General features: G+C 31.9%; 2 protein-coding genes across 2 annotated transcripts; both read left to right on the top strand.

Annotated features, from left to right (window-relative positions):
- Positions 1-2,141: 2,141 nt before the first annotated feature.
- On the top strand, positions 2,142-6,547 carry LOC134689667 (L-xylulose reductase-like). The gene is made up of 6 exons (XM_063549630.1): positions 2,142-2,151; positions 2,746-2,786; positions 3,198-3,267; positions 3,719-3,755; positions 5,599-5,671; positions 6,160-6,547. Exons 2-6 carry the CDS (start codon positions 2,760-2,762, stop codon positions 6,310-6,312), a joined length of 360 nt encoding a protein of 119 aa, XP_063405700.1. The 5' UTR covers positions 2,142-2,151; positions 2,746-2,759; the 3' UTR covers positions 6,313-6,547.
- Positions 6,548-12,893: 6,346 nt separating this feature from the next.
- Positions 12,894-22,824, top strand: LOC134689666 (uncharacterized oxidoreductase TM_0325-like). Its single transcript, XM_063549629.1, has 9 exons — positions 12,894-12,984; positions 14,777-14,916; positions 15,281-15,373; positions 16,126-16,264; positions 17,080-17,120; positions 17,911-17,980; positions 20,295-20,331; positions 21,459-21,531; positions 22,560-22,824. The coding sequence occupies exons 1-9, from the start codon at positions 12,948-12,950 to the stop codon at positions 22,710-22,712; spliced, it is 783 nt and encodes a 260-aa protein (XP_063405699.1). The 5' UTR covers positions 12,894-12,947; the 3' UTR covers positions 22,713-22,824.
- The last annotated feature ends 905 nt before the right edge of the window (positions 22,825-23,729 follow it).

Here is a 23,729-nt window from a genome sequence, read left to right as displayed (position 1 = left end):
TTGAAATAAAATGTCTTATGTCTTATATCTTATGACCTACATAACAGAAAAAAATAACAATAGATATAAATAGTCTGACTGTTTTTTGTTTTAAGGTTGATATGTCTGGACTAATGCAGCTTTTCAGTTCAATTTAAATAAAACATAAAACCGTGACACACGTTGAATCACTCATATCAGAGATTAGCAATTACATCGGAAACCAGCGATATATTTAAATTCAGAGATATAACAATGTTAGGAATCTCCAGTCGTGCTGTCCATTTGTGTTTCCCTGTGATTTGTTTCTGATAAACGAACCTTTATGTTAACTTTCCAAACATTTTTGCCAACATTGACTTAATTTATGATTTTTTTTCTCTCTTTTTTTTTTTTTCAAAGTTGGCTTCATATTTCATGAATGGTCTATATTCATTATAGTTTACTTGTGCGACTTGTAAAATGAATATGCGCAAAAGTAACAAAATCGTGTGTGCAATCTAAAACAAAAATGTAAATCTCTGATGCGCCCTAATGTAATGCGCACGTGAAATGTTGTGCATTCCATTTGTATAGGAATTTTAAATAATGATGGTTGTTTTCAATGAGTTAATTGGTTTTTTCTTACTCTGGTTGTTTTAACAAATTTACCATGTTGTCCTGATTTAGTTTGTGAGTAGATAGGTCAAATTTATTCATATTGAAAATACCCCTTTTTACTATAAGTACTGATAAATTATCCCATTTAATGTATACGCATGATTATATCTTCTTCTTAGATAGGGTATTGCAGTGGTGACTTATCTCAATCTGCCTTCAGGGAAGAAATTGTAAAGAACCTGATCATAAATTTGGAAGATTGGATATATTGGTTTGTTTTATATAATAAAATATACCTTTTTGTGCACCATTATAAAAGAAAATATGATGTAACCACCAAATAAGCAGCGACCCAACAAAACTGAGTCAACATCTAGTTAATATTCGGTCCACAGATATAAACATTCATCATTTGTATATGACATAGTGCTAACATTGGAAATGATACCTTTCCAAATTAAAGTTTTGTATGCGGAACGTATCAAATTGTTCCGAAATGTTTCTAATTAATCGTCTAGACACAGTTTGAGAGAATACGATTTGGAATCAACATGTACTACATGTAACCGAACTCCTGTCACATAAATAAAAATCTTAATTCCCATCATTTCAACGACATACTTTCATTTAGAACAAGATATTCTGATCTCACGGTATGTTCTCACAGTATTTACAACAATTGGAAGTAATAAAGGCTAATATTTTACATGCAGAACTGTTTTACCTTCTGCGGATCCTTTATATAAATATAATTATATTTTATTATGATTCAACATTCACGATGTCTTGAACGAATTATTCAGGATAAAGAAGTAAAGCTTAGCTATAGTGCTATAGTAGCATCAGGACCGACAACTTTTGTTTCTCTAAAAGAAAGTCATATTGAGAGATTAGATATTTTGTGGATTTTAACTATTTCAGAATCTGTATTTACATAGAGGTGTTATCATTTATCGGCAAAACGTTCAGGTTTTGGCAATCAAACCAAAAAAATACAAGATAGTACAGAAATTCATTTTGACATACATAAGCAATGATAAAGTATCAACTTGATGGCAGAAGAGTAGACGCAATTAAGTTTTCGTTGCAAAACATAACAATAAAATGTATGCTGAAAGTGTAGCTGCATCTAGTAAATTTTATCAAAACAGATTGCTCTCATAGAATAAGAGAAAAAATAAAAGAATTATCTATTACTATGCAAATAAGATATAAGTAGTCCCAAATCTTCGTGGTTAACGCCACTCAGATATGAGAAGACTACATCCCATAAATGCACATACGTTTTAGGCTGATATTGCAGGCTCTGTTTTGTTTGCAAATGTAAGTGAAACCAAGGAAGAGGATTACGACAGATTCGTCAGTGTGAACCAGAAGGCGAAATTGTTCTTAGCACAATTATGCTTGCCATATCTCAAAGAAACAAAAGGTTTGTTAGTATGAGGAAAAACTAAATTTTTCTGTCACAACTATGCTTCCCTCATCTCAAAGAAACAAAATATTTGTTAGTATGAGACAAAACTAAATTCTAACTGGCACAACTATGCTTGCCTCAACTCAAAGAAACAAAAGGTTTGTTAGTATGAAGGAAATCTAAATTCTTTCTTGCACAAATATGCTTCTCTTATCTCAAAGAAACACAAGGTTTGTCAGCATAAGGAAAAACTAATTTATTGCTGTCACAACTTTGCTTGCCTCATCTAAAAAACAAAAGGTCTGTTGGTACGGGGGTGGGGGGGGGGGATATAGGGAATGACACTTTAAATTGAATTTGACTTTAAGAAAAGAATATAGGGTTCAGTAAATTTACGTGTTTGCTAATAACCAGTCAGAAGGGAAACTATACAATCGATGAGACGACGTGACAATGGAATTGGCTAGAACAAATTAAATATTACCAAGGGGAAGCAAAAGAGGCAGAATTAAGTATTGGCGTAATTTCATACTTTCAGATGAATGCAACAAAAATTGTTTAGATACGCTGTCGGATTACTTTCATGTTTAAAATAAAGATGATTAATATCGTTTTTTAATAACAAATATGGAATATTGCATGCATATGTTAACTTTTATGAATCAAATTCGCCTCTTCTTTATACATACAATCATAAGAAACAGCGTATGAATATAAAATATACTTTTAAGTAATTTAAATTTCCAATGTAGGTAATATAATCTACATGTCAAGTATCAGAACCACGATACCGGTAAGTATATTTAATTTATAATTTAATAGTTTATGTATTCTTTAAACTGACCCTGAAAATAAAAATGAAATCGTACAGTTCTGTCCGAACACTGTGTTAATTGAAACGGCACCAAACAACACAACCAAAACATTTATATGTCAATATATTGTTTTCAACAATAATTTGTATGCTGTTTAAAAACCATCTGAACAGGAAAGCAGTTTTCCTGGGAAGTTAACCATATATTTGCACTTAAAAGAAAGCCACAAATGTTCAAAATCATAGAATCTATCATAAAAACACATTTGGAATGTATAACATATTTCACTCCCTAGTAACTTCGTTACTTTAACTGTAATTTAAATTTGTAATGCAAAATTACTTTGTAATATTGATATGCAAATAAAAAAAAAGTTTTATGTTTTTCAGCAACCGGAAGTAGTAGTTTACTGCATGGCAAAAGTAGCTATTGATATGCTTACAAAATGTCTAGCCAAAGGTAAAATATATTTATTATACAGTAATATTTCTAGATGAAAAAATTAAAGGAATTGCCGGTTTCGTCAACCAACCAAAATCATTGTAAAATGTTGTGACTTGTAATTGATTGTATTGAATATTACAAAATAAAAAGAATTTAAAAAAATTTCTTTTGTGATGGTACAGTGCTTGATGCTTGATATCATTTTTATCTTTTTTCATCTGTCCATTTTTGTCTAATCTAACGTTTATTTAAATAAGTTGTGAAATAATCATGATAATATTTAAAACATATGCTTCCCCGGTTGTCTGTCTTTACACCAACTTATTGATCCCTCACGTTCAAAAACAGCTTTGACCCCCCCCCCCCCCCCCCCGTTTTACCACCTTCTTTTAAAAAAACTTTATCGACGCATACAGTTAATGAACAAATCATTGAAAAAAATATTGATTTAATAAATTTCTTTCAGAATTAGGTCTTCACGGTGTAAGAGTGAATGCCATCAAGTAAGTTATAATTAGTTGGTGATGTAGTTCCTAGAACGTTGTTACTAAGTACCTTGATTTGTAATCAATACACAGTTGGTCCCTTAACCTTCAGTGCCAGATGAAGTATTTACAATTATGTTGATATTTGTCAGTTCAAGTTTGTTTACGTTAATCAGCTGTCGGTACTATAAACTGCATCATCGGATGCAGCGTCATAATTTATGACTTTATCCAGGATTCCCACGATCTGTATTTCTACTTAAATGCTTGTTATATAAACATTTGTTGCTGTTGATTCTAGTTAGTTTATATTAAACCATGTAACCATAAAGTTGTATGTCTATGCCAAGGTGTCTTCAGCGCGTATACTACACCAGATATTTAAAAATTATGTAATAGAGTATATGTCGTTTCAAACCACAATGCTTTTGCTATTTGCTTTTAATAGGCAGAGACTACAGTTTGTCTTGCATTGTCCTGCATTCTGCAAAGAAATCTAATCTAAAATTGTATAATATCTGTAATTTGAAACTGGACTTCAGAAGGTTATTTTCAGAACTTTTTAATTGCTTGAAGTGTATTCAATGGCGAATGGCCATTGTATGGTGTCTGTCCGTCCGACATGACTAGCGAGCTGGTCTGACCTCTGTTCACGGATGATTGAACAACGTTTTAAAGTTTTCATTTAAGTCAGTTTCTCATTTATTATGATTACTTGGTCTATAGAATGGTTGTTACAAGTATAAGGTGCATATGACAGCCTGACAGAGGTCAACTGATCTGTGAAAATGGTCTTTCTCGGCACTATATGTAACACTGATTTTATTCTAAAAAGTTTAATACATAACTGGACAAATATTGCTATTGAGTTACGGGCCTGCATCAGGTCGATAATTATATTTTTGAACAACACGATGTCATGGTTTTCTCCGAATGCTTATGACGTCTTCACACTAAATCCTTTGAAGATGCAATGATAAGTCTTTAGTCTAAAAAAAGACATGGTCTAAATTTATTAATCAACATTGGTCTATTAACTAGCTTCAAATTAACCAAGTACTCTGGTTCTATGTGTCTTTTGACATGCTGTTTGTTACCGATTTACTGAGTCAAGCTCTTTCCATCTGATATTAATGTTTATTCTAATGATGTTACCCCATTGTCCCAGCTTATACAAATATGTTAACCCCACCACATTCTGAATGCACCTGGAAGATGAAAAACTTTCCCCTCCAAGTTTTCAGAAGTTACATTTTTAAGGGAGATAACGAAAAAAAGATATTTAAATTTGATTAAGACTTATATGCTTCTTTTGTAGATTGATTGGGGTGTAAAAGCGTTGACCAAGGTACATTGTGTATGAAGGCCATGGGCGCTTTATTCTAAAAATTTGCGAACGGACAACGCTTTAACAACCCTATACAATTACTAAAAGAAGCATTCAATACTTATAATTACATCTTTGTTGATAGGATTATGAAAACACGATTCTTCCAAGTTTTTCTTTTATTTACCTGAGCACTTTATTGTGGAAGCTCGTGTCATTAAGAATGGTGCATTTCATTTTGTAATGAAGGTTAATTTATTTCAGAATGTCGCGAGATTGCTGTTAACCAATCAAAATAACGTATTATAATGAAACATACAAGTAATGTAATTATTTCAATATGATGACAATATTAATAAAATTACTATTATAGGAAATGTCAACTTTTGTCATTCTATTTCTTAGTTATGTTTCTTTTCTGATATATGCTTTCGTATATGTAAATATAATCTCTTTTAATATTTATTATTCATGTTTGTTTAGTAAGTTTATCGTACATGTGTTACTTTATTGTATTCTATTGTCAAATTGTAGTCCTGGCTTCATTGATGATACCAATATTCTTCGTAATAGTTCTAGGAAGTTTACAGATGAAGACCAAAAGAAGGTTGTATACATATATTGTTCCATCAATAAATTATGAATAGATTCGACCTTGGAGTCAGTATCGCTGTAATTCACTCTTAACATAGATATGATTCTTTGTCCAGATTTTGGATGACTTTTTTTTTGGGGGGGGGGGGGGGGTATTAGCCCTACAACGTTTGTATTAGGTGTTTGGTTTTTACATTTATGTTTCACTGAAGAGACACAAGTTGTCAAAATGCGAATATAGTGTCAGGTGCATTGTAACTAGAACCGTGAATGTTGTTATTGCAATACCCTATGAAAAAAAAATGACCTAAACGGAAATTTGGTGTTTTGTCTTCTTTTTTTTCTCTTTATCGATATGCGAACAAATATTTTAAATTTTGGCTTTCAAAGCATTACGTCTCGAACGTACCAGATAGAGATTGTTTCCGAAATTCATGAAACCAATTTTGATATCTTTGCATCTTGCATTTCAATGTCTAAAATTACTTTTTTTCTTTATAGTTTGCAAACAAGTATGCAAATCTGGCACACCTAAAGAGGGCCGGAAAACTATCAGATGTTGTTTCCCTCTTGCTCTTCTTGGCATCAGATGAAGCATCGTACATTACCGGAAGTATCAACAATGTCGATGGTGGATATCATTTATATCCTTGATCAATATTCTTCCTTCTCTGATATAATTCAGATTTCAGACTTTTAGTGTAATTAATAGCAATTATATTTTCAGTCTTTATTTTGACATTCCCTGATTAAAAGATGCATCATTTTCAGAATAAAAATTGGAATGAGATTTCTTGCTTTTTAATATTAATTGCATGTTCGTGTTAATAGACAATCGACCATTAAGACCCAACAATTCAAAAACAAAAAAGGGCGAATGTCAGGGCCTTTTATAGCCTACTATACGGTATATGTTGTTTTTATTGTTGAAGGTTGCAATAAAGTTGACAACAGAATGCTTATTGTGACTTCTTTGCCATGTTAGATTTTCGTTTATAGTTTTTAGAAAAGACCAGATCGTTAGTGTTCTCACATGAATTGTTTCACATTTTGTCGAGCTTATTGATTGGTATTGGTTTTGTTCATTGTTGAAGGTCGTACGATATCATACAGCTGATAATCAAACAAAATCTCCTTACTTTATTAAGGTAGACTTTTAAAATGACTAGTCTTCTTGTTGTGACTAAAGGCACTTATAGAATGGAAAATACATTCAAAAGGAAAAGTTAGATGTAAGCATTTCTAAAAGTGAAATGAACAGTTAATTTTTAGACAAGTTATTATTATTAAACGTTATGTCACTTTCCGGTCCTGAATTTATATCCGTCATTTGCCATACTAAATTGTAACGTAACACTACACAAACATATACAGTGGAGTTATGCGAATGATGAACGGAACATTTAAAAGATCTGCAATGAAGATTGCACCCCGACCTGTATCCTCCCAATTGAACTATACCAACATTGTTTGTTCAAATTAAGCTTTAAAACACTTTCTGATAGAACAACAAGAAGACACACGCTGAAATATCTCGCCTGTTTTACTGGCCACTGGTTATAGGTTAATAGTCCTCAATATAAATTTTACTACAAGTATCACACTAACTTAAGAATAACATGAGGTCAAGGTCAGAAGAACCCTGCTAGACAGACATGTACACCTTACAGTCATTAAATACATCAAATATAGTTGACCTATTGCATATAGTATCTAAAAACAAACTTAACCAGGAAAACTTACCACTGACCAATGAACCATGCAAATGAGGTCATGGTCAGATGATACGTGTCAGACAGACATATACACGTTACAATCATTATACATACATTAAATACATTTAACCTATTGCGTATAGTTTAAAAAAAAAACAGACCAAAACACAAAATCTTGACATTGAGCAACGAACCGTGAATATAATGTCAAGGTAAAACAAACCTGCCAGACTGACATGAATATCGTAAAATATTTCCATATACCATATATGGTTGACCTACTGCATACAGTATTAGAAAAAACAGACCAAAACACAAAAACTTAACTTTAACCACTGAACAATGGAAATGAAGGTCAAGGTCAGATGACACCTGCCAGTTGGACATGCACACCTTACAATAATTCCGGACACCAAATATATTAGACCTATTGCTTATAGTATCGCCGATATGAACTTGACCACGAAAACTTAACCTTGTTCACTGATCCATGGAATGAGGTCAAGGTCAAGTAAAATCTGTGGATCCTGCAAGGTACACATATACCAAATATAGTTATCATGTCACTCATTATAAGAGAGAAATTAACATTACAAAGAATTCTAGATTTTTTTCAAGTAGTCACTGGAAAATGAAAATGAGGTCAATGACATGGAACACATGACAAACAGAAGGCATATGTATACAAAGTATGAAGTATTAAGGTCTTCTATCGTCAGATATATTAAGCTTTTAAGAGTTCAGTTAGTGTCGCTGTCGGTGCCACCGACGTATCACTTTTACTATGTCTCGCTTTCCTCGACAGAAATCGAAGGCTCGACAAAAAAGTAGTAATTTTGCAACGGTTTCTTTAATAGTTGGTTGTCACGAGAATGGATGAAATATTTGCCACTGGAGATTATCCAAACAACAACATATCAATTATAATCATGGTATTTTTGTTCAATCAGGAAACTGTAAAAAGATTTACTCCAAAAGCGATGAGACGATCGTTTATCATTATTGTTCATTTTCTTTTGTTCTGTACCGTGTTAATACATATTTTTTTCTATTTCCTATATCAAGTAATGGTTTTCGTCACCACTAATTATAATAATGAAAACCTTCACTAAATTATGTGCCTGTCTTCCCATCAAGACAAGTTCAACAAACATAGTGTAAAGACGCCATTTACGTAATAGATATCCCATGAGGACGCGGTGTGTTAGTGCAAGATCACCCCGATGGCCGGCGAACGGAGGTTGAACTTAAACTGACACACCAATTCTTATATTTTGGCATTGCGCAAGGTTAATACTAGTATGTTTTTTTTCCCGATAATATCGAAGCTCTTCTAGACTATATGGAAAACATTAACGCTTCATAACATCTAATTCAGAATGCCATTCTGAACTAGATGTTATGAGGCGTAAATGTATTTTTTCATATAGTCTAGAAGAGCTGGGATGTAGAATAGTTATCCAGCTCGGATTGGTGTGTCAGTTTAAGTTCAACCTCCGTTCTCCGGCCATCGGGGTGATCTTGCACTAACACACCGCGTCCTCATAGGATAACTTTTACGTAAATGGCGTCTTTACACTAAGTTTGTTGACCTTGTCTTGATGGGAAGACAGGCACAGTTTACGCATGTGAATTTCACACAATAAAAATAGTATTTTTCATGATTTTATAATATAGATGTTATTCGAGTATCTTTATTTTGAAAATTCACGTGAAAAAAATCCTGTGATTTTCATGTTAAATTTATGTGATTGCTATTCACGTGATGTGTAAAAATCATGATGGTTTCATTTATAAGTTTAAATTTGTTTTCAAATAACTTTCAGTGACTGAGAGCACTCTTTGATCAGTATTTTGTTTTATTTTTTCTAATTGTTTCGTGCAAATTTTAGTGTATTCTTATATTGTACTGTGACACTTATTTCTTAGGTCACGAGAGTATTGTTCTATCCCGTCTTATTCTTTATGTTTTGATGTTTCAGGAGTCAGGAGCCTGAAATTCATTGATTGTTCATTGTTGAAGACCGTACAATAACCTATATCGGTATAGTGTGGATAGTTTTCTCATTTGCAATCACACCAAACCTTATTTTCATAAAATGTAAAAAGTATATTGAGTGGTTAGTTGTGTTTGATTCAGTCAAATGTCAAATATTTCATGGGTTCTAGCTCCACGTCCGGTATAAAGATTTATGAGATATGAGGTTCTATATGCAGCTTCAAGCTTGGTATCAAGATTAATTACGGCAGATGTTTTAGCATCACTTCCGCGGTATCAATATCTATTACAACAGAGGTTCTAGTTCCATGTCCAGTAACAAGATTTATTAATGAAGAAATTATAGCTCCACGTTCGGTATCAAAATTAATTACAGAAGAGGTTCTAGCTGCACGTCTGGTAGCAAAACATATTACAGAAGATATTCTTACGAGCCATGGTATATATATATACACGCACTGTGTTCCCGTGAAATAGAACCTTGATCTTTACAAATGAAAATAAAGGCCAGTGTCATGCATGCAGGTTTTCTCTATATAGTAACATCAATGTGCAACGTATGCACGGTGTATCATATGATACGTTATCTAGTATAAGCTAGGTCAAGGTAATCTTTGTTTAGATCTTTTGTTTTATGTCGTACACTTTCGTCATAACTCGGCCGATTCCGAACCTTCATCGGATAGAAGGAGTGTAGCGGAGTCTCCCGAGGATTGCTGTTTGATCAGATTGAAGGAGAGTAGTGTAGTCAACAAAGAATTTCCGATTGAACGATTGAAAACATGGCTAACTTCAGAGAAAAAGTTGTCCTTGTAACAGGTAGGAATCATGTTCTGCTTTACGTCGAACTTTTCTGAAACATGTGAAAATTATCAAATTTGCTGTAAATTGTACATTGCAAATGCGTATGTATTTTTTTCATAGTAATAGATTACGTACGTACATGTACTGTCATTGGCGATAATGATTACCCTGTCATAAAAAAAATCAATGGAGACATTAATTCAAAATCACGCGTGAAATTTAATTCTAGTTTTGTTACAAATGTTACAAACATAATAATAATTCCTGTTTTGAAAAAAGTAGAACACTCGTTTTATATTGAATTTGAGGGTACGGAGGTTTTGTTTTAGAATAGAGAATAATAGGGAGAAAATATAAAGAATAGAGAAGAATTTACCAAAAAAGAACTAAAGATAATAACCAGGTTCTTGAATATGAAGAATATTGCAAAATTGCCCAAGAACTAAAGAATACAAAATTGAAAGACCTCCATCAAGGCCCTCAAATATTGTACGACTGAAGATGCCTAGCAATGTTATATCTCACCCTAAATTTGAATATATCGCTGGTTTTCGATGTAATTGTTGGCATCTGATATGAGTATGGTATTAGTGATTCAACGTATTCCCTGGTTTTATGTTTTATTTCAATTAAACTGTAAAAAAAACCTGCATTAGTTCAGACTTAACAACCTTAAACAAAACATAATGAGAATACTTATATAATGTTGTTATTTTTTTCTATTATAAAACTCATTTCATTACACGTAAGACATAAGGCATTTTATTTCACTAAAGTCCCCGATGGGATATGAAGTACAATATTTTTCTTATTGTAGTAATTTAATCAGCATGACAATATGAATTTTTAAAATCTAGACATAAAATAAGGCGTAGGTACAGTTTCAAATTTGTTAGCCAACATAACGTTAAAACGGCGAATCAAAACATTCAACTTTATTTATTTATTATCTATTACTAATATAGGACAATGCTGTTGATTAAAAATTACCAATTCCAGTCCTTTTTGTTTTCCAAATTTATCAGGAGAAGATAAAAAAAAAGGTCTTTAGTTTTAGTAGCATAGATAGGACAATGTTGTTTATTAAATATAATTCTTTACATTCCAGATCTTTTTGTTTTCCAAATAAATAATATTACTAACATGAAAGGCTTATACATAATTAGATATTTAAATTCAGTCACGGATCCGCCGCTATCGCAGGTGGGTTCTGGTATGATTTAATATATAATGAATACTGTTATGTAACGGGAAGAACAAGTTATAGTAACATGATTAAGCACAGGTTTTAAAAGGTTTTAATAACATTTTTATCAACATTTCAAATGAATGAAAAGACTGAGATAAGGGGTACATGTCAATTAAATAACAACCAAAACAAAACAAAATATCACAATGACAAATACTTCATCTAAAACACCGAGCAATATTCAAGTGCATGTTTGCGACAGACATACGCAAATGTCAATCTTACTATGACCAACTCCATTTTTTTCAAACGTTAATTTATCAATATGATGTTGAGTAATGCCTAATTACTAGATATGATTACTAACGAGTTAAACAGGATCAACAATCAAGTGTTATCAGCAATACAGGAAATGTTGTTATTTGACACAAAAATACTCCTTGCACCTGTTCATGTTGCTCAATATTTGATTTCAGTGTAGTGTACTTTTTAATCGCTTGTTTGTCTATTTGAATATTTCTATTTACTTTGTTACCGTCTGTTTGTCATCCGCTTTATGATGTCAATTAATTTGTCGTGCTGATCATTCAGTCAAACCCTTTCAAATTATTTTATAGTTTGTTGTTATGTTGTACTTTTACACTTATGTCCTAGGCTACGAGAGGATTGTTTTATCCCATATGATTTTTTAAGTATCTACATGTCCCACAACAGGAGACTGAAATTCATTGACTGCCATTGAATAGTGTCTGCAATATTTGTGTTTCTTCTATTGTTTATAGCAACAATCAGCCTGTTGATTTTTTTTGGGCATTGTTCCACTTTTGTTATACCTGGGCCTTATTAGTTTACTATATGGAACGGGTTTTGCTGATTGCTGAAGGCCATAAAATTACCTGCATTGCTCAAGCATAGTTTCTTTCATTGGCTATCACATCACTGTGTTTGCATAAATTTCAGTGGCAAATATTTCATGAGGTACTAGCTTCACGTGCGGTATCAAGATTTATGACATTTGAGGTTCTATTCTATATGCAGCTCCAAGATTGGTTTCAAGATTAATTACGGCAGATGTTTTAGCATTACTTCCTCGATATCAATTTTTCTTACAACATAATTCCAGTACCATGTCCGGTAGCAAGATTTATTATAGAAGACATTCTTGCTGCACGATTGGTAGCATAAATAAGTACAGAAGATATTCTTACGAGCCATGGTATACTTATATACGCACTGTGTTTCAGTTAAATTGCTCCTTGATATTGCCAAAATGAAAATAAAGGTCAGTGATATTTATGCATGTTTACCTTACAATTACATCGATGTGCAACGTGTTCATGATGTTTCATATGATACGTTAATAACAATATAGCTGTAAGCTTGGACAAGTTAATCTTTTTTTTTTATATATTTTGTATTATGTCGTACACATTCGTCACAACTCGGCCGATTTCGTACCTTCATCGGATAGACGGAGTGTAGCGGAGTCTCCCGAGGATTGCCGATTGATCAGATAGAAGAAGAGAAGTGTAGTCACCCGATACTTTTCCGATTGAACACTGACAATTTCTGATTGAAAACCATGGCTAACTTTAGAGAAAAAGTTGTCCTTATAACAGGTAGGAATCATGTTCTGCTATCCGTCTAACTTTTCTAAAACATTTGAAAATTATTAAATTTGTTGTATATTATTCAGTTGCAAATGCGTATGAATTGTTTTCATAGTAATATATTACTTACGGAAAGTCCTTGGCGATAATAATTACCTTGTCATAAAAAATATCAAGGAGACATTAATTTTAACTGAACTGACTTGATGAAATGACAATACAATTTTTTTAAATCTAGACATAAAAAAGGCACAGTTTCAAATTTGGTAGCCGACATAACGTTAAAACAGCGAATCAAAGAATTCAACTTTATTTATATCTAATATTGAACAATGCTATTGATTAAACATAACCAATTCAATGCCTTTTTGTTCTCAAAATTTATCAGGAGAAGACAAAAAAACAGTCTTTTGTTTTAGAAGCATAGAAAGAACACTGTTATTGATTAAATACTACTCTTTGCATTCCAGGCCTTTTTGTTTTTCCAAATAATTAATATTACTTATAATTAATAAGTTCCAAGTCAGTCGTCGGGTTCAAAGTGAAACATTTTGAAAGAAAAGAAAATTTTGCATCTTATAATCTTAATGATTGTATCAGGTGACAATACTTAAGCATGTTAAGATCCAGGCTAGAATGAGGCTAACACATAATAAGTTATTTAAATTAAGTCAAGGACCCGCCGCTATTGCAGGTGTGTTCTGATATAATATATAATGTAACAGGAAGTACAAATTATATTAAGCACAAGTTTTAAAAGGTTTTAATAACATTTTATCAAAATTTCAAATGAATAAAAAGACTATAGGGTACATGTCAATTAAATAGCAAACAAACAACAAAAATAACCCACTGACAAATATTTAAAACACCGAGCAGTATTCAAGTGCATTTTTGTGACAGACCAACGCAAATATCAATCTTACTATAACGGACATCATATTTTTCAAACGTTAATTTATTAATCTAATGTTGAGTGATGTCTTATCAAGATATATGATTACCAACGAATTGAACAGGAGCAACACGACGAATGTTATCAGTAGAACAGGAAATGTTGGCATTTGACACAAAAATTATTTTTTGAAGCTGTTCGTTTTGCTCAATATTTGATTTTAGAGTAAAATTGAGAATGAAAATGGGGAATGTGTCAAATAGACAAAAACCCGACCGTATTAAAAAAAAACAACAACAGAATGTCACCAACAGGTTTTCAATGTAGCGAGAAATTCCCGCATCCAGAGGCGTCCTTAAGCTGGCCCCTAAACAAAAATATACTAGTTCAGTGATAATGAACGCCATACTAATTTCGAAATTGTACACAAGAAACTAAAATTGAAACAATACAAGACTAACAAAGGCCTGTGGCTCCTGACTTGGGACAGGCGCAAAAATGCGTACTTTTTAATCGGTTGTTTGTCTATTTGAATTTTTCTATTTACTATGTAACCGTCTGTAATCCGAAAAATGATATGTTTTCAACTGTCAATTAATTTGTCGTAGACTTGTTAACCTTTAATGTACACAACACTCCTTTTTTAAATGTGACATCAGTAAAAATAAGAAAAAGATCGCCATTCTAAAATTATTGTTTTTTTACAACATGCAGAGCTAGTTTGCGGATCTAGTGGTTTTGGGTTCGTGGACCGGAACCCCATAATTCTATTTATTTATTTATATTCTTAATGTTTCTAATTATTTGAACATTTTGAACGTTTCATGATGTTCCGGCAGTTGCAACCCTCAGTTTTCAAAATGGCGGGTTCCGCACCTGTAGATTGTATTTCATTTGATATTTCAGGAGCAAGTTCTGGTATAGGAGAAGCCACTGCTATCAAGTTAGCAGAACATGGTGCCAGCTTATTTTTAGTGGCTCTTGAAGAGGACAAACTGCAAATTGTACAACAAAAATGCATGGAAAAGGGTTTAGAAGAAGAAAAAGTAAGTCATTCAAATCTTGATATGAATAAGATTTTGTCGCTCATTTATTTAGATCATCAGAATGATTTTATAAAAGGTATACTCAATCTTGTTTTACAGAGTTGCATAGAAATTTAACTAAACTGACTACTGAAAATGAATTGTTGTTTCAATACTTCATTTGTATTTATGATTTCACAAAACAAAATTAAATCATACTTATTCTTTTTTTTTATTTCTAGTAGATAATGCCCCTTTAACCAATACATGGTTATCGCCTTCTTGCGTTTTTTGTTAACAAATTTAAATGTGTAGCCTTTTTTACTATGAATAATGATATATTATCACATGTAATGTATAGGCAGTTTACTTTTTATCTTCTTAGATAGGGTTTTGCAGTGGTGACTTATCTCAATCTGCATTCAGGGAAGAAATTGTACAGAACCTGAAACAGAAATTTGGAAGATTGGATATATTGGTTTGTTTGATATTATATAAATATACCTTTTATTCACCATTACGAAAGAAAATATGATGTAACCACTAAAAAAGAAGCGACCCAACAAAACTAAGTCAACATCCAGTTAATATTCGATCAACAGATACACACATTCATTATTCCTATATAACATAGTGCTAACATTGGAAATCATACCTTTTTTAATACAAGTTTTGTAATCGGAACGTATCATTTATTGATAAAACGTTCATGCTTTGGTAATAAAAAAAACCACATCATATGATAGTACAGCGATTCATTCTGCCATACAAAAGCAGCGATAAGGTATCGACAAACTTGATCACAGAAAAATAGAAGCAATTAGGTTTTCATTGCAAAGTGTATCTAGTAAATCTGAGATAATTACACTGTTCTTGTTTTACAATGTATCAAAATAAATTGCTCTCATCGAATAAGAGAAAAGAGAAAATAATTATGTATTACTTTTATACAAATAAGATATATGTAGTCCCAAATATTTGTGGCTTACGCCCCTCAGTATCAAAAGACTATATCGCATACACTGTGGATTCATTCTTATTCATGGGATATCAATTTTCGTGGATTTCGTGGGTATAATCAAACAACGAAATGCACATGTTCTATATGTTTGTGTGTAGACTTTGGCAAAACCACAATATTAAATGTCCACGAAATACAATGTTTACTGAATTCACGAAAATTGATACCCAAGAAAATAAAGGAATCCACATTATGTACATACGTTTTAGGCTGACATTGCAGGCTATGCCATGTTTTTTCATGTAAGTGAAACTAAGGAAGAGGATTACGATAAATTCCTCAATGTTAACCAGAAGGCGAAATTCTTCCTGGCACAACTATGCTTGCCTCATCTCAAAGAAACAAAAGGTTTGTGTGTATGCATGAGAGGAAATTAATTCTTTCTCAATAGATATAGTAAGATGTTGTATGAGCCCAATGAAACAAATCTTCGTTCAAATAACAATTTATAAAAGTAAACCTTTATAGGTCTAGGTACGGCCTTCAACACGAAATCTTGGCTCATACCGAACAGCAAGCTATAAAAGGCCCCAAAAACTACTCGACAAGTGTAAAAAAAAAGTTTTTGTTTATATGAGGGAAAATTTGATTCTTTCTGGCAGAACTATGCTTGCCATACCTCAAAGAAACTAAAGGTTTGCTAGTTTGATAGAAAACGTAATCTTTCTTGCGAAACTATGCTTGCCTTATCTCTAATAAACAAAATGTTTGCTATTATAAAGGACAACTATTTTGCTCTGGCACAACTATGCTTGCCTTATCTCAAGGAAATAAAATATTTGTTAGTAAGAGGGAAAACTATTGTTTTCTGTCACAACTATGCTTGCCGTATCTAAAAGAATCAAAATGTTTAGTAGTATAATGGAAAACTAAATTCGTTTTTTTGGTACTGTGCTTGTCTTATCTCAAAGTAACAAGTTTTGTTTTTCAATTTTCAAATGTTTTTGCAACTTCATACTTTCAGGAGAATGTAACAAAAGATACATTGTAGGATAACTTTCATTGCATCAAAAATCGAGATTGATATACATTTTTCAATAACCAATATGGAATATATCACGTAATTTTAAACTGTTATGCCAAAAAAATCTTTTCTTTTTAATAGATACATTCATAAAAAATCGATCTAAATATATTTTAAGTAATTAAACTTTTTAATGTAGGTAATATAATCTACATGTCAAGTAACAGTTCCACGATACCGGTAAGTATATTTTATTAATAGTTTCATATTTTATGTACATTCTTTAAATCAGACATTATCAAATTAAAAATGAAATTGTACTTTGTTCGAACACTGTGTTATTTAAAACGACACCCAGCAAAACAACAATAATTTGTATGCAGTTGCATGCTGTTTGCTTGCCATCTGAACAGGCAAGCAGTTTCCTTGGGAATTAAGTTAATTATTTATTTGCACTTGAAAAATAAAGAAAGCCACCAATGTTTGCATCATAGATTCTCTAATTTTTGGGCTATTTTCACATTTCCTGAACGATGTTAAAAAAATGTTTCTCCTCAATAGTGACAAATCTGTTCTCGGCAAATTATTGGTTGAATTTTAATTATGACGATAAATTTTATTGTTTTCATCTGCATTTTCTTAGTGTGACGTTATGCAAAAGGTGACGACACATCAAAAGTACACAACTTTCCTCAAATCTTTGAAAAAGAGGGATTAAATTCATAAGATAAACAGATTCCACAACTGTAACTCGACTATCCACTCTCGACAGTTAGATTTAAAAAAAATAAAAAGCTCGGCAAGCCTTGCGCTATAAATAGTAAAATACTACTGTTTCGAGTGGACAAATATAGTATAAAACTTGTTGCTGTTGTATATATAGATCATACAAGAACATGTGTAATGCATAACATATTTCACTCCTTAGTAACTTGGATACTTAAAGTGTAATATGAATTTTTATATATAATGCAAAATTATTATATAAAATTGAAATGTATATACAAAATAAATTGTATATGTTTTTCAGCAACCGAGAATAATAGTTTACTGCATGGTAAAAACAGCTATTGATATGCTTACAAAGTGTCTAGCCAAAGGTTACATATATTTAGTTTATAGTAATATGTCTATATGAATAAGCGGGAATTGCCAATTTCGCCAAACAATCAAGATCATTGGTACTTTTTCTGTCTTGTAATTGATTGCATTGTCTATTTAAACATTTAAAAGAAAAGACTTTCAACAATTTAGTTTGTGATGGTATAATGCTTGACATCATTTTATCTGTTGTTTAACTGTCCATTTTTTCTCATCTAAAGTTTATTTAAATAAGTTTTGCAATAATGTTTATAACATAGTATTCCCTGGTTATGTATGTCCGTCGACCAAATTAATGGTCCTTTCCGTTTGAAAACTTTGTTTAAACACTCACTTTTTTTCCAAAAATGTGTTAAGTTCTATTTTATTTTGTCGAGGATTCAGTCGAGGCACTGGGCTAAGCGCGGGAGAAAGATATAAACACTCTTTCCGAATGGATTAAAGCGGTGATGTCGTTGATTCAAATCAGAAAATGAATGGGGCTTTTAATGCCCATTCTATGTCAATCTTTAAAAAACAGATGTTCCAAAACATGTATCCTAGCTCCAAAACAAATATGTTGTTGTCCCTGAAGATATAGACCTAAAGAATATCGTTTGTGTATGTAAAAATTCATTACATTAACTGCTCGATTAAAGAATTAAGTATTGACAATGTACTAGGAAACTCAACATATACCCTCACGACACTTACCAAAGAGAAGATCCTGGACAATTATAGGTCTGTTCTATGTTCCTTTGGAATTTCAACCTGAGACGAAGAACTTGATTTTCCATCTCTGTATTGAATACCTTAACTACATAAGTGGCCTTACAAACAACAGTATATTGCTGGGTCTTTCAAGTGCTCCACGAAACTCTTTCTTAATTACTAACATGTTAATCAGCAATATAAGACGGGTTTCAAAGTTATAGTGAAACTGCCTATTCAAGAGTTGGCGTGAATTAGATACTTAAAAATTATCCCAAAGATCTTTTAGAGTACATACAATCTAACTCTCATTAATCTTGCAATAGTAATACAACATTTGACTTTTCTACAAATTTATACAAGTATTCCACATTCCAAACTAAAAGATAAATTGAAAGAGTCGGTAATGCCTTATTTCATAAAAAAAGAATGGTCAACGTAGATACAAGTATCTTGACTTAGGGAGGAATAAATCCTAATTTGTAATGGATTACTCTGCTTCAAACAAAAAAAATATCTAAAACCGGCATTATCAAGATCCTTGATTTTTCGATTGACAACATATTTGTTACGTACTGATGACGTGTTTTCAATAGCCTGTCGGTATTCTTATCGGAACCAGTTGTGCCCCTCTTTTTCCCGACTTGTTTCTTTATTATTGTGAGTCTGACTTCATACAGGAACTTTTTAGGAAGAAGATAAAAAGTTAGCAATATCCTTTAATTACATACTCTCCGCTATATAGATGACGTTCTTAACCTAAATAATTCAAAATTTGGTAACTATGTTGAACGAAACTATCCCGTCGAGCTAGAGATAAGGGATGCAACAGAGACAATTAAGTAGGCCTCCTATCTTGACTTAAACCTAAAACTTGACAATGAGGGGTGGTTGAAAACATAATTTTACGACAATAGGGCTGATTTCAGCTTTCCAATTGTGAACTTGCTATTTTTTAGTAGCAAAATTCCAGCAGCAACTGCATACAGGGTATATATCTACCAATTAATACGATGTACCCGTACTTACATTTCCTATTATGATTTGCTTGATAGAGAATTGCTGCTCCCAAGGAAGCTATTAAACCAAGAGTTCCAAATGGTGAAGTTGAAATCATATTTTAGTACTTTTTATGGACGCCATCACGAGTTGGTTGACCGTTATGGAATAACCGTTTCACGAATGATATGGAATATGTTCCTTACGTCGAAATAAGAATCATCTTCCCTTTAGTGAATGTCACATACCGAACTAGACTATTTACCGGATTTGTTATCACAAAAGCCACACGACGGTTGCCACATGTGGAGCAGGATCTGTTTACCCTTCCTGAGCACCTGAGATCACCCCTAGTGTTTGATGGGGTTTGAGTTGCTTATTCTTCAGTTTAATATGTTGTGTCATGTGTTCTATCTTTTGTCTGTTTGTCTTTTTCAATTTTTAACAAGGCGTTGTCAGTTTATTTTCGATTTGTGAGTTTTACTGTTCCTCTAATATCTTTCGTCCCTCTGTTTGAAAACACTAGATATTAACTTAAAACATATATCGGGCTTAACTGTATTGACGCATACAGTTAATGAACAAATCATTGAAAAAAATATTGATTAAATAAATTTATTTCAGAATTAGGAGCTCACGGTGTAAGAGTTAATGCTATCAAGTAAGTTCTAATTACATTTGTATTTGGTGATATGGTACCAAGTACCTTGATTTGTTATCAATAAACAGTCAGTGCCAGAAATTAACCTTCAGTGCCAGAAATTTAAAAAATTATTTAACAGAAAAGATGTGCTTTCAGTACACAATATTTTTCTCCATTTTCTTCAGTAGGCTGAGACCATACATTTGTCCTGTATTATTCTGTACTCTGAAAAGAAATCTACAGCTGAATAAATTGCAGTAATTTTTTAACTGACGTCAGAAGGTTATTTTCAAAACTTTGAAATCATTTCAAAATGTATTTAATGGCGAACGGCTGTTGTGTAGTGTCTGTCCGTCAGACAAGTTTAGCAAATTGGTTTTACCTCATTTCACGGATCAGTGAGCAACGTTTTTCTTTGTACTTGTTTGGCTTTATATATATTCTGATATGAGCGTCACTGTTTGATCTTATGTATACAAAAGGCGCATTTGGAGTATTGAACTATAATCATTGGACCTTTGATAACTATTAAACAGGGTACGCAACGCTTTGTCTAAAATATATTTGGCAGCCTCGTTTAAATCTGAAAATATAACAAAACACCAACTTCGACCTGTTCCAAAAATATAATATCTTCAAGAAATGTTTTAACCTCACATATTGGAGAAATAATTTCATTGGATACATTTCAGTTTCAGGCAAACTTGGCTTAAGATAGATTTGGCTATTTTTTAGGTTATTTTTGTCATATAGCTCTTCGTTTGTTTCAGTTATAAAAAATCCTTGGCCTTCAAATATTTGGCTTTTAGCTTTCCTGATGAAAGTAAATCCAGTGAACAGTTTCGGATGCATGAAATGTATAGAACGTGTTGTTTTTCATTTTATTTCACAAGTTACATTTTCAAGGGACATAATAAGAAGAAATTTATTTAAATTTGATGAAATATGTTGACAATACTTAGATTACAATATTATAACAAATGCCGACTTTTATCATTCTATTATTTAGTTTTTCTTTTCTGATATAAATGATTTCATATACATACATGTACTTAAATATAATATTTTTTATTACTAAATATTTATTCATGTTTTGTTGTCATACTTAATATGTAACTTCATTGTATTTTATTATTAAATTGTAGTCCAAGCTTCATTGATGGTACCAATATTCTTCGTAATAGTGGTTTGAAGGCTACAGAAGAAGACCAAAAACAGGTTTTTTGCATATATTGTTCTGTCAATAAATTATGAATAGAGTCGATCTTGGAGTCGATATCGCTGTAATTCACTTTTGATATTGATATGATTCCCTGTCCTGGTTTTGGACGTCTTTTAAGTCTGTTTTGTTTTGTTTTATAACATGTATCTCATCAACGTTTGGGTTGATCTTTAAGTTTTACATATGTAAGCCTATTGGTTCACAGAAACATTAGTGTTCATAATGAGAATTTTGGATCAAGTGCATTGAAATAAGTACTTATGTTGTTTCTATACCTTCTGAAAAATATGTCTTGAACAGATTTTCGGTGTTTTGACTTTGGTTTCTTTTTTATCGAGATACTAACATATATTTTAAATTTTTGCTTCTATACATAACGTCTCGAACGTACCTAAAACAGATTGTTAAAAAGAAACTTAATATTTGTTAAGAAAACTCTACATCTATAGAAGTAAATATTCTATGGAACAAACCAATATAATAGCACTTAAACATTATTTAAAGGAGAACTTATTTATAGAAAAAAATATATTCTATAAAAATAAATTACTCAGTAGGGCAGAAAACTGCTGAAACCCCTGGACTCCTATAATATCATAAAAACAAAAAAACTAAAAACAAATAGACTCCACATATGATGTATATATATATATATTTCATATATAACAGCCTCTGTCTTAAAATCATTATCTGCAAAGTATCAAACTAAAACAGCTGTGTCTATTAAATATAGTATATATCTTCTTTTTAGTGTATATAACTATTATGCAATCACATGTGTGTAACTAATTATGTTCATGTGCAAATAAAAAAAAAGGAAATTTAATATCAAAACCTGTGCATTTGTTATACAGAAAATTATGTAATGTTAACGCGAGGCCGGGATAAGGTATTGTTACTTGATGATTTAAACTAACAAATGTACCGATGTCAAAAAAAAAAAAGATATTTTCCGAAATCCATGTCAACCAATTACGATACTTATGCATATTTCAATGTCTAAAATTTCCCTCTTTCTTTATAGTATGCAGAAAAGGCAGCAAGACAAGCACACATCAAAAGGGCGGGAACACCAGCAGATGTTGTTTCTCTCTTGCTCTTCTTGGCATCAGATGAAACATCGTACATTACCGGAAGTATCAATAATGTCGATGGTGGAAAACATTTATATCCTTGAACAATATCCTTCCATCTCTCATATAATTCAGATTTCAGACATTTAGTGTAGTTAACATCCATAGTTATTTCATAGAAAATTAGGAAATTTTATTACGAGGAAAGATCTTTTTACACCAGACATTTTGCGAAACATTATTTATACTTATGTTAATCTTATTAGTAATCATAAAGACTCAAGAACTGTTTGTAAGTGTTATTAAGCTATTCTGGTGTAATAAGGTTTTCAGAACTAGTTACTTTGAGAGGTATCGAAATAACGATTTATTCTACATACATTTATATTTCGCGAAGAGTAAAACGGATATTTACAGAGAAGGGAGGTATGTAGGTACTTCTAGAACTAATCTAGCAACTTGTTTGTCTCAATGTTATAACGATATCTCAAACTAACTAGTATAATATCAAATTCAGATGAATTTATTTTTAGATATGTTTTTTTTTTCTTTTCCAAATTTGATAAGTCTCATAAACTTATATTTAGAAGAAAAGTAGCTCGGGAAATACTACTTTCGAGCCTACAGATTTAAGCCTAGATAGGAAAGGAAAATAGAATCCATATTTTCCGTAAAAGAGGGGCATCAGCTGCTGCAGCGGCTGGTGTAGAGGACACCATTTCTGTAACAAATAATATTGGAAATTAATTATGTACTTTTTTTTATCCTTTCTTTATTTTTCGAAGCTTTGCTGCTAACTGTCAGGCGAACTGATATCATACAAAAGTGGTGTGTTCATTTGTTAATTATTTATGTTCGCTTGAAATTATGAATTATAAGATAAATACATGTATCAAAGTTATGTAAACCTTTATGTAAATATTACTACGTGTATTTGTTTATCCATTTACACGTGTTGATATTATACGATAAGATAGGTTTTTTTTCATTGTTCGAGTTAGAACTGACCATTATATTTGAATAAGTTTAATTTAAATGTTTCGTGCTTTACTTTTGTAAATAAAAGATATTGTCATTCGATGTTCACCTTGTCATGTTTGGTGCAGTAAAGTTTCCCACGC

Source organism: Mytilus trossulus, chromosome 11 (genome assembly GCF_036588685.1).
Source record: "Mytilus trossulus isolate FHL-02 chromosome 11, PNRI_Mtr1.1.1.hap1, whole genome shotgun sequence".
Taxonomy (NCBI): domain Eukaryota; kingdom Metazoa; phylum Mollusca; class Bivalvia; order Mytilida; family Mytilidae; genus Mytilus; species Mytilus trossulus.
This window is presented reverse-complemented; position numbering and strand designations above follow the sequence as displayed.

Coding starts and splice junctions, on each gene's coding strand:
- LOC134689667 (XM_063549630.1), top strand. CDS start 2,760: ATGTCAAGTATCAGAACCACGATACCG. Junction 2,787..3,197: donor GTATCAGAACCACGATACCG/GTAAGTATATTT, acceptor TATGTTTTTCAG/CAACCGGAAGTAGTAGTTTA. Junction 3,268..3,718: donor TACAAAATGTCTAGCCAAAG/GTAAAATATATT, acceptor AATTTCTTTCAG/AATTAGGTCTTCACGGTGTA.
- LOC134689666 (XM_063549629.1), top strand. CDS start 12,948: ATGGCTAACTTTAGAGAAAAAGTTGTCCTTATAACAG. Junction 16,265..17,079: donor TCATCTCAAAGAAACAAAAG/GTTTGTGTGTAT, acceptor TTTTTAATGTAG/GTAATATAATCTACATGTCA. Junction 17,981..20,294: donor TACAAAGTGTCTAGCCAAAG/GTTACATATATT, acceptor AATTTATTTCAG/AATTAGGAGCTCACGGTGTA.